Genomic DNA, 12,678 nt, shown 5'->3' on the forward strand with positions numbered 1-12,678 from the left:
GAATTTATGGCTAACTTGTTTTGTCGTTTTAGCTCTTTCATTCATTTTCTTGTAGAAGACTTAAACAATCATGGTGTTTATTGAATCAAGTCGTTGTTTGTTTTTGTTCCAGTAATATTCCTAGCATAATTAAGTTAATAAGAGCATTATCTTAGTAATAGTAATTCATCAACTGTGATTATGACTGCTACACAGGTTTCACTGGAAGGCTGTCCTTTTTCAGGAATTTAAATAACACCCCGTGTTTAAAGAATCTCCATTATTCACTCATTCATTCATTTCGATAGACTGCAAATATTGAAATGATCAATCCTGGCTTGTTTCCTGTTACTTTTGAAGTTTTTGATGGAGCTCGTGGTGTGTCTATATACTTAGCTGTACCTGGGATTGTTGTACAATCTATAGTCCAAGCATCTTTAAGTATCACTGTGTATGATGAAGCCATGAATTGTAAACTACAAGCTTAGGTATTTGGATAGTGTGACCTTACAGTACAAATTATTGGGAGAGGGTGCACTCACATAAAGATTTCTAGTCAACCAACGAATTACAATGAAGTATTGGTTATTGGTTGATAGGGGATCTGAATGAACTTCAATAAAACGACAATGAGTATTGAGAATGTACCTCTTTGTTTTGGTTCAAAACATCGATTTCAACTGTTATAAACACAGTTTTTGTCAGTCTTGGAGGCTTGGCGAAGCCTAAAACGGGTGCAAGACTGACCTGGAACAAATTACTTTGTATTTTTTCTAGATATATGTACTAACGTGTATTATGTGAACGAACAGACTACAAAACACTTCGCTCCACTTTAAATATCGTAACACAAACAACCTATGGAGCGGTTTTGATGGCAGAGTTCAATGCTATGTATTTTTTTTATCTATTTTCCTCAAATATTTTCTTTATATGAAAAAAAAAAAAAAAAAAAAAAAAAAACAAAAACAAAAACAAAACCAAAAACATTTAGTGCAAGCGATATACTGTTACATAGCTTATCAAATACTTTATTTGCATTGTCTCCATGTAAGGGCATGTGTACTGAAACTGAGAAGTGATGGTCAATATAGAGGTAAAGGGACAATAGAAAGGTCACGTGACAAACAGTGGTTACATACAGGTGTTTAGCTTAAAGCGTGTACATTGTAGCGATTAGGGGCAGCTAATATAGGAACCTGGAAAGGCCTGAATCTGATATTCGTTAGCTGTATAGAAGAACAGGAAAGGATATGAAGAGTAACTTCACGGTCCATAAATCCTTAGTAATTCCATACTCTATTACCTTAATCATAATACTGTTTGAACCTATCATGCCGTGTCTTTGTCTCCAAGTTGAAACGTCAGGTAAGATTTCATCATTTCTTTATATTTCGTACGTGAAAGTCGAAAGTCATAAAGATTTTTCAATCGATTAGAAATTTGATAACAATGAATTACATGTTTCATACACTTGTATACATATAGTGTTCATATTCAGCCATCAAATTACATATGTAATTATAATAAGGTGTTCTTTTAAGACCAACATTTTTTTACACAATAGGAAGGTGGCTGTTTTATGAAACAATGCCAAGTCAATTAGAACCTTTTTTATATAAGGTATTTTTTCACCTGGATTGTTGTCCGAGATTTATCTGTGCTAATTACACAACATATTTCTTAATAACACATCAGAATTTAACCCAAATGTTGTTCAAGTACTAAATATTAAACGCAACCACATGAAATAAATGAAAACAAAATGATTTTACTGGGGTTTTAAACTTTAAATGATAATAAAGTATATAATTGATTATGTAATATCTTACATTGGATGGTTCAGTACTACAACGTAACTAACGACTATAAAGTTAATCAAGATTTTCTGAAATAGAGATGGTTTAATGATAATAGAAATTGACTCGTGTAAATTTTGTAGTTGAAAACTGATAAGAGTGGTGGTTATGAAAACAATGTTTTATTATTGATTAGAAAATATAACACTTTCTAAGAAATATCTCTAATCTAATTGAACTTGCTAATGATATACTTAGATATAGCAAATATAGCTCTGATGATCACATCATCAAGAAGTTTATAAATCATTCGACTTATATATATATATATACAATAAGCAACAAACTATTATGTCTTATATATCATTAAATTGTTAAATGCATGTAATATTTCTTAGCACATTTGCTTCTGCAAATAATCAAAGAAATACACTTGCTTAAAGTATTACTATATACCAACTTTGAGAAACATGAAATGTGCACGGTAACTATTTGATGAAAAAACAACTTATTCAAATTTTAATCGATTTGCGCCCGGACAGCATCTAGTGATTAGAAAACACAAGTCGCTCTGTTTGGTCAAACGTAAAAAAAGTAATATCATCACTGAAAAAAGTTATGTCATCAATAGAAAAGTTATATCATCACTGAAAAAAGTTATACCATCACTGAAAAAAGTTATGTCATCAATAGAAAAGTTATATCATCACTAAAAAAGTTATACCATCACTGAAAAAAGTTATATCACCACTGAAGAAAGTTTTATCATCACTGAAAAAGTTATGTCATCAATAGAAAAGTTATATCATCACTGAAAAAAGTTATGTCATCACTGAAAAAGTTATATCATCACTGAAGAAAGTTTTATCATCACTGAAAAAGTTATGTCATCAATAGAAAAGTTATATCATCACTGAAAAAAGTTATACCATCGCTAGTAGGGATAAAAATGTGTTATACTTAGTGTATTTTTCTTGTCAATATTTCTTAAATGTTTCTAGTGTTTTTTATGATATTAAAGTGAAAGTCAATTAAATCACATCTCGGCTGAAAAGAAAGTTGTTTATACTGTATAAATACACTCACTTACAAAACGGATAAACCAACTGGGAAATAAATGATAAAATGAATTAAGTATCTTATCTAGAATGAACCAATGACCATACAAGGGAACTATACATCTGCAGGTGATATATCACAAGTGCTGAGAAAGAGAGTTACTTGTATTTTGCAAACTTGTGAGTACAATGCAATAATATTGAACACTTATTTTAAGAGAAGATCATTTGATTTATAAAGAGACATATTGAACGAAATATTGACAAGACGTATACTTACCTAACAGGAATATCATACGAAATAAAGCAAAATATTGACAAGACGTATACTTACCTAACAGGGATATCATATGAAACAAAGCAAAATATTGACAAGACGTATACTTACCTAACAGGAATATCATATGAAACAAAGCAAAATATTGACAAGACGTATACTTACCTAACAGGAATATCATATGAAACAAAGCAAAATATTGAAATGTGAGCAGCAGGAATAAATAGTAGAAACACCAAATCAATTAATTGTTAGAAAATAATAATAAATGAACAGGATTGCATGACCTGAATATGTATCACTCTACACATCAATGTAACAGATGGAAAAGGGGAGATATGCATACTTAACTAGATAGGTAGCCGTAACATTTAAATCATATTACAATACAAACTATATTATATCATGATTAAATAACCAAATATTAACGGTAGTTTCATCAGAAGTAACTGATTTGAAAATAGCAGACAATTACAATAAATAAAATTGTGTATAACATCTACATCAACCCGTAAACGAAATTATGAATACACATTTTAAAAACTAAATATTTTACAACATAATCCGATTGGATCACTTCAACACTCGAAACATCATATCAAATGGATATTGATTACATTTAGTTTTGCATTGAACTCAAATACAAGGAGGCTAATATAGTAGTTCATAGTATGAAAATACGTGTAATATACTTACTAGTTTGAAGAACTATTGAAACCAATTAAACGCGTATTTGAATGATTTCTATATAGAGAACGAATGTACAAAACCCCATTTCATTACAGGGTGAAAAATTCGACCTGATCAAGAAGATTTTTTGTTTAACATTTATCGTGTACATAATATCTATAACCGATAGTAGAATTTGTAACATTAAAGATCAATGCATTACTACGAAACAAGACATAATATTTTGTACTTATTAGATAAAAATATGCTATACATACAATCTCAACATTTTCGGTAATAGCGAGCTGCTACCTAAGAGATATGAAAACAATAGTCTAGAGTCTAGCTAATTAACCAGCGTAGAAACTGTGTGTCTGCGATGTTTGTGAGGAAACCTGGTGATTCGGAAAAGAACGAACACGTCAGTTTTTCACTTAATACTTTCTGCAAACAAAAACGTTTCCGTTTATATCATAGAGCAGCATGTGATTAAAATTTAAGAACATACATATAATGAAACCTACCAAAAAATGAACAGAAGGTAGAAATATAAAAAAAAAATTAACCAGAATCAGATATGCTGTTTAAGAATGATTATCATATACCTTGTTGTAAATAGTCATGACTTTCTTTATATTTACACGACTTTCATTATTGCAGTTTTTATGAAACTCAGGAAAGCTGGTTCTTTTAATGACAAGTTGTTAACTGACAACATGACTGGATCTTATACAGCGGACACCTTATTAAAGTGCACGTCATTCTGCGCATCACAATCTCTTTGTGTGTCTCTGTTCTTCAATATAAACAACGGGCTGTGTCAGACACACAGCGTCGTCTTCACAGACCCCACCTCCTCATTGGTCAGTGTCAACACTTCCTACTTCTATATCACTAAGGGCAACAGCGTCCTCCAGCCAATCAAAGGTAAGCATAAAATAAGTTATCGAGATTGATGGTCCAAAGGTAGAATAGAATAAAAAAAAAACCGCACACTTAACAAACAGACATATATCAATTAGTGCCAAAAAGACTTATATTAATCTGTTAATGTGTGATCCGTTAATTTATAAGTGTTACAACAGAATTGAAGAGACGATATCACCAATATAAATTATACGTAAAACAGTGATATAATGAAACGTTCTTGAATAAGAGATTTCACATTAAGCTGATATCACTGACTTCTTTAATAGTTTATATTATTCGGAAACAATACCGACCGAGCCGGGGGCCATGGTTGCTGTTGTTTATTTTGGCTCTATAAAGCACCATAACTGTTTTTGGTATCAAAACCAGAGCACAGAATGCTCAAGGTATGCCATTTTAATTCCACACTATTCCATGATATTTACCACACCGTCACGAATACCACATCTTTGATGAAACGATTATTGCACTCTCGCGCAACTAGCTGAACACGTGTCCGAAAAATTTTATTGGCTGATTCGTAAAGTCACAGAACACGAGCATTCAATATGATGATTTATGTCAAATAGACCAGCACGTGATTGGATGTAGAACAACAATACGAAATGTAATAATAAGTTATATTATTGAGGTATGTGATTTGGTTAATGTAAATATATAATAGCTTATAGCTGATGTAACATATGACACCATGCATTTTATCTAGTGGTATCATTAGTTAATTTATTGTTGAATTATCTTCTGCTGGTTCTTTTCTTTAAGAAATTATTACATAGCAATTCTAACTAATCAGTACGACAACGACATCATCATTTACGTCAGTAGATGAAATCGTGATTTTATTAGCCCACAGAGATCTTATTTCATATCAAACGAACTGTTAGTAATTCGGATTAAAATGAAATATATAGTTAAACAGCGTTCCATGGAACTTACGATGAATTTTAATATATATAGAATGTCATTATTAGCATCAACTGTGCAATGACCCTATCATCCGCAAGAAGTCGGTCATAAACAGCTACGAATTACGAAGGCTGATTAATTAGTTGTGAACCTTGTATTGAAGAAGTAGGGATGCCCTTTTTCAGCCTTACTGTTCCCTGGTTATTAAAGACTGTTTACCCGAAGGCTGGGTGTCATTTGGTCATTAGGTTGAAGATGTAGTGACCTTTGAAAAATGAAAGAGCAGTAATTCAATATCTGCAGAAGAAAGGTCCAGCACCTAAGGATGGTTGCAACACTAGGAAATGATGCCCTTTTATTTGCTACAGTAAAATTTGGATTGCAGAATTTAAGCATGGCAGGCAGAGTCTTGGGGAAGACGCCCTTCCTGGAAGAGTACATCCCATTCTTACTGAAAAAAGCTGAAAAAAGCTCTCAACCCGTTCGGTACCATTGCAATTTTTTCGCCAAAAGTCAAACTCTTATATACGAGACTCACAACTTATCAATCAGCCCTCGTTTGTATCATATGTGACTGGTTGCTTAGGGGTTTTGGATCCCAAAGGATTCCTAAAACTCTGGTATATTTTTATACATGTTCGGAAATGCCACTCGAGTTTGGGTACTTAACCTTACGCTTTTGATCAATATATCGACCAGGTTCACTACAAATATATGCACTAATCGTCAGTAATTAAGATTATTGACATTTGCTTACACAAATCTATTTCAAAGAAGAGATGAAACAAATTTGAGATCCACTCAGACAAATTCTATTGAAAATAATCAAACAGATTTGATACAAGTTTTTGTACTCCTCTGATGTTTTGACCGGAAGTAAGACATAATTCAATTTTAAATGAATTCCAATATACTGTCTGGGATTTTTGTCGTTTAAAGTACTTAAATACTTTATCATCTATTGTTGAACTTATAATTTGAAAACGGGCAATTTATGTGACATGATGAAGAAATTTCTATTGTGGACTACATTTTTCACGGCGTAATTGACGGGCGTTATTCGGTTAACAGCGTCAACATTTCAACGTTTTCTGGTTGCGATGGTACTTCTCTTGAGTATAATTATGGAAGTCGTGGGCAGATTTCAACTAAATTCTGCCTGCATTATCACCACGAATCACAGATATCGAATTCATGAGTTCTGACTTGGTGATCACTTTCCCGGATTTTAGCACCCAAAAATAAATATATTAGATTTTTTCTTGATCTTGGAAAAATATATATAAAGACGAATATTTACACACACACATACATACATAGGTCCTGACTGATGAAACACAGCGTATGGCGTGTTTATGAACTTTTAGTATTTGGGCATAGCGAAGCTTGATGACTAAGAAATATTAATGTAAAAATGACGAGAAATGACTTTATACAAGTCTCGTCTAGTTCAACCTGGTTTGTCAAAAAATTGAAATAGGCATGAGGTCAAAATGCTAATAATGCATGCTAAGACAGCATTTATGTAATACATGTTCATATATATTTCCTATTGAAGCCTACTCGTTTATCTTTTATTTTATCAACACACCATTCAGCTGGCTATTTATCATGTTACAGAGTGTGACGATCCTCCACCAGAGACAGGAGTTGTCTGGGGAGCGGGAACCAGCTTTCTTAGTAGTAGGAGGCCATATACTTGTGCTGGTGCCCTACTGCCTAAAGTTTCAGATGTGGAGTGTCATACTTCAGGAAACTGGACTCTGATGTCCGATTTCTGTAGAGGTAAGGCGATTTCATTACGCACTTGTTTCACCAGGTAAGTATTATGTATTTTTCTGAGAACAGTCCTTAGCTTTTTATACTTAGCTTCACATTAATAATTTATAAAGCAACACATGTGTAAAGCTCAACGTAATTTTCAATACTATTTCAACATTCATGCAAACACAAATCATTTCTTTTGGAAAAGTACATACAAAATGACTTTCATACTATTATATATCTGTTGAATAATAAATATAGCTTGAATGTGGTTTGTTTGTGTCGTAGATCTGGAAAGTTGTGAGGACGTACAGATGTGTAGTAGTACCAACCTGGATGGTACCTACCAGTTATACCCACCAGTACTCGGGGGTCATGGGGTCAACATCTACTGTCATAACATGGCCACGGTACCTCAGGCCTATGTTACACTGTTTGAGGAGAATATGTCCCGGAATGACTATTCCTTGAGAACATGGACATTTCCTTGCATTTTTCAAGACCGTGTCGGCGATGCTACAGCATATTTTAACAAAATCAGCGTTAGTCTTGTGGTAAGATAAATTTCCTCAAACATAAGAAACGTGTACCTGTTCACAGATGTTACAGACAAACGTGAACCTGTTCACAGATGTTACAGACAAACGTGAACCTGTTCACAGATGTTACAGACAAACGTGAACCTGTTCACAGATGTTACAGACAAACGTGAACCTGTTCACAGATGTTACAGACAAACGTGAACCTTTTCACAGATGTTACAGACAAACGTGAACCTGTTCACAGATGTTACAGACAAACGTAAACCTTTTCACAGATGTTACAGACAAACGTGAACCTGTTCACAGATGTTACAGACAAACGTGAACCTGTTCACAGATGTTACAGACAAACGTGAACCTGTTCTCAGATGTTACAAACAAACATGAACCTGTTCACAGATGTTACAAATCAATGTTCACTTGTTGACATCTGTTACATATAAAAATTATCCACACGCGTTAAATATTAATGTCATCTTGCTTCAGGTATTACAATACAACCTTCACCTTGTTTAACTCGTACCCTGTCATCCTTCACAGGATCTAAGATGAATGTCATTATAGCTGTCGTCTTGTTCACTGGTGGTAACATTGTAACCGTTACAATATAGCCTTCACCTTGTTCACTGATGGTTACATTGTAACTGTTACAATATAGCCTTCACCTTGTTCACTGATGGTTACATTGTAACTGTTACAATATAGCCTTCACCTTGTTCACTGGTGGTAACATTGTAACTGTTACAATATAGCCTTCACCTTGTTCACTGGTGGTAACATCGTAACCGTTACAATATAGCCTTCACCTTGTTCACTGGTGGTAAAATTGTTACTGTTACAATATAGCCTTCACCTTGTTCACTGATGGTTACACTGTTACTGTTACAATATAGCCTTAACCTTCTTCACTGGTGGTAACATCGTAACCGTTACAATATAGCCTTCACCTTGTTCACTGGTGGTAACATTGTTACTGTTACAATATAACCTTCACCTTGTTCACTGATGGTTACACTGTTACTGTTACAATATAACCTTCACCTTGTTCACTGATGGTTACATTGTTACTTTTACAATACAGCCTTCATTTTGTTCACAGGTGATTACATTGTTACCTTTACAATATAGCCTTCACCTTGTTCACGGCCGCTTTCATTGTAACCGTCATCTTGTTCACGGACGTTTACAATATAACCGTCACAATATATATTGACATTAAAAGAAGTTATTCTTTGGTTCAAAGATGTCAATCGGTTAAAGTTTAGCAGGGTTTTTTTTTCATTTGACTGAAACATTCGGTCTCATTGGCCTTATTAATAAACTTTTTAAATTATAAAAGTATCAATGCAACTTTTTCTTCCGATCAATATTAAGTTCCGGGTATAACTAGAGTGTACACCAAAATAGTGATATGCGTGACGTCATGAATTATCTGGAAATATGATATTTAGCTGTTATTGTTATATTTACATATTTTTAATTTAGGACATGTCTGTGAACAGGGATGACTACACATTTGCAGTCACGTGTCAGGAATCGCCCAGTCGATCTATCCCTGGGTTTGGGGAGGCTGGTGGGTGTTCACATGACTACATGTGGAGAGATTATAGGCAATGTCCAGCACCAGGTGTCTTTGTTATCAACACCAATGGTACAGGATTGAAAATCAGTCCTACTGTAAGTGAAATAAATGTGACCTGACACTATAACCAAATAGTTAATACGCAAATATTATTTGTCAATGGCTTCATGTCCACTCGTTACAGTTTCTTTAGTAGGCATGCTCAAGTTAACATAACGTGTCAAAATCTAAATGTCTTCACTAACATAGACCATGTCTGAGAATTAACTTTGTGCTGGAGCTTTCTCGAGTTGTAAATTTACCGGTATGTTCACGTGATTTCTTCGGAGTTAAACGTTTATATTTTTCTGTTCACATTACATAGCTCACTTAATCCTGGCGTGGACGTTACCAGTTTTCCATACTTGTCTGTACTATTCATGTTAAGTTGGCTGTCGCTGATCCTTCTTTATATATCTTTACATACACATTTATCGTAGTATATTTTTTTCAATTTTGTAATAAAATCTGAGTCATGTCGATACTAGTGCAGCTGGTCAGCGGATGGCGCATACGGATCCAGGGTAGAACCGATTGAGTGGTCTTCAGACGGATTAAAAATACAGACAACTTTTGATGCGTGGTGCGGTTCATTCAAACCTGATGCTTTGTATCTGGAATATAGCAGCAGTTCCGGTAAGTAGTTCTTGATAAAGAGTAGATAATCAAATCAATTTACTGAGGTAATGTAAAAACCGTAATATATAAATTTCAAATGCTCTCAAATGCATGACTTCGTCTTTTCAGATATTCGCGGGATTGCGACTATACCTACATGCCCGCCCAACTAATTTGCGAGTGACGATGATCCATGAAAGATATCAACCTTCCATGAGTTATCGAATACTGGAACACGGACTAATTAGCTGTTGAAAACGATAGCAATGACACTCCAGCAAAGATCTCAAAAACTAATTAGCTATTGAAAACGATAGCAATGACGCTCCAGCAAAGTTCTCAAAAACTAATTAGCTATTAAAAACGATAGCAATGACGCTCCAGCAAAGATCTCAACAACTAATTAGCTATTGAAAACGAGAGCAATGACGTTCCGATAAAGCCCTGAGTTACTGCTTATTTATTGCAAAACCTATAAGAATCAAGTCTTTGAATATGTTAGTTTCTGCCAGTACTAGATTTTGATATGTCCTACAGATGGATACTTTCCTGGCCTGTGAAGTATTAAAGCGAACTTTTATCTACAAGTTTATTTTCTGTATAAGATTTTGTACATTTATTATCGTTATCATTTGGTTTATTTGATAATCACGTTCTGACGGAAAGAATAAAACAAAATCTGTGTAAGTAGGGAATGCCCGGTTCTTCTATATATTATATTTATCTATATATAGTGACAATGTTATGTAACCTTGACGTATCAAACTCTAAGGATAAAAAATAAACACATGCCGAGGTTTTATTTCTTATTCGGTTATTTTTAGACTGTGTCAACACAGTTATTTTTAGACTGTGTCAATACGTGGCTATTTTTAGACTGTCTCAATACACGGTTATTTTTAAACTGTGTCAGCACACGATTATTTTTAGACTGTGTCAACAGACGGTTATTTTTAGACTGTGTCAACCCATCGTTATATTTAGACTGTGTCAACACACCATTATTTCAGACTGTTTTAACACACCGTTTATTTTTAGACTGTGTCAACACACCGTTATTTTTAGACTGTGTCAACACACTCTAGCACTATTTTCAATTTTCTATTCTACTATATCTATATATATGCAATAAGATCTATCTCACATTCGAAATCTCTGTACTTATATGCCGACTAAACTTCTCGCTTTGTAAGATCTATGAAAGTAATCGGTTAAAACATAATTGAACAAGTAAATTACTAGAAATGTTTTTGCTGACAACATCGAATACCCTAAATCAACAATTTATTAAGGTTTGATGTTTATTATTCGCTATGTAATACCATATTACAAAGCAAATGTGTCATCTGTTAAAACAATTAACATGCTGTCGAATAACGAATAGTGATACAACACATTAACAATGAAGATCCAACAACGACGTGACCAGGTTAGTGATATAACACATTAACAATGAAGATCCAACAACGACGTGACCAGGTTGGTGATATAACACATTAACAATGAAGATCCAACAACGACGTGACCAGGTTAGTGATATAACACATTAACAATGAAGACCCAACAACGACGTGACCAGGTTAGTGATATAACACATTAACAATGAAGACCCAACAACGACGTGACCAGGTTAGTGATATAACACATTACTGATGAAGATACAACAACGACGTGACCAGGTTAGTGATATAACACATTAACAATGAAGACCCAACAACGACGTGACCAGGTTAGTGATATAACACATTACTGATGAAGATACAACAACGACGTGACCAGGTTAGTGATATAACACGTTAACAAGGAAGATCCAACAACGACGTGACCAGGTTAGTGATATAACACATTAACAATGAAGATCCAACAACGACGTGACCAGGTTAGTGATATAACACATCACTGATGAAGATCCAACAACAACTTGACCAGGCTAGTGATATAACACATTAACAATGAAGATCCAACAACGACGTGACCAGGTTAGTGATATAACACATTACTGATGAAGATACAACGACGTGACCAGATTAGTGATATAACACATTAACAATGAAGACCCAACAACGACGTGACCAGGTTAGTGATATAACACATTAACAATGAAGATCCAACAACGACGTGACCAGGTTAGTGATATAACACATTAACAATGAAGATCTAACAACGACGTGACCAGGTTAGTGATATAACACATTAACAATGAAGATACAACAACGACGTGACCAGGTTAGTGATATAACACATTAACAATGAAGATACAACAACGACGTGACCAGGTTAGTGATATAACACATTAACAATGAAGATCCAACAACGACGTGACCAGATAAGTGATATAACACGTTACTGATGAAGATACAACAACGACGTGACCAGGTTAGTGATATAACACATTAACAATGAAGATCCAACGACGACGTGACCAGGTTAGTGATATAACACATTAACAATGAAGATCCAACAAAAACGTGACCAGGTTAGTGATATAACACATTAACAATGAAGATACAACAAC

General features: G+C 34.1%; 1 protein-coding gene across 1 annotated transcript; it reads left to right on the plus strand.

Moving 5' to 3' along the window:
* The first annotated feature begins 1,313 nt into the window (after nucleotides 1–1,313).
* Nucleotides 1,314–10,336, plus strand: LOC132558914 (uncharacterized). Its single transcript, XM_060223530.1, has 7 exons — nucleotides 1,314–1,347; nucleotides 4,443–4,709; nucleotides 7,239–7,403; nucleotides 7,671–7,936; nucleotides 9,410–9,601; nucleotides 10,034–10,181; nucleotides 10,293–10,336. The coding sequence occupies exons 1-7, from the start codon at nucleotides 1,314–1,316 to the stop codon at nucleotides 10,334–10,336; spliced, it is 1,116 nt and encodes a 371-aa protein (XP_060079513.1).
* Nucleotides 10,337–12,678: the final 2,342 nt, after the last annotated feature.

The sequence above is a fragment of the Ylistrum balloti genome, unplaced genomic scaffold (genome assembly GCF_031769215.1).
Source record: "Ylistrum balloti isolate Yb309-2 unplaced genomic scaffold, AGI_CSIRO_Ybal_v1 Utg370840, whole genome shotgun sequence".
NCBI classification, from domain to species: domain Eukaryota; kingdom Metazoa; phylum Mollusca; class Bivalvia; order Pectinida; family Pectinidae; genus Ylistrum; species Ylistrum balloti.

Bases quoted from the DNA above. Each gene is read 5' to 3' on its own strand.
- LOC132558914 (XM_060223530.1), top strand. From the start codon at position 1,314: ATGCCGTGTCTTTGTCTCCAAGTTGAAACGTCAG. The intron at 4,710-7,238 runs GTAAGCATAAAA...ATCATGTTACAG, and splicing joins CGTCCTCCAGCCAATCAAAG to AGTGTGACGATCCTCCACCA. The intron at 7,404-7,670 runs GTAAGGCGATTT...TTTGTGTCGTAG, and splicing joins GATGTCCGATTTCTGTAGAG to ATCTGGAAAGTTGTGAGGAC.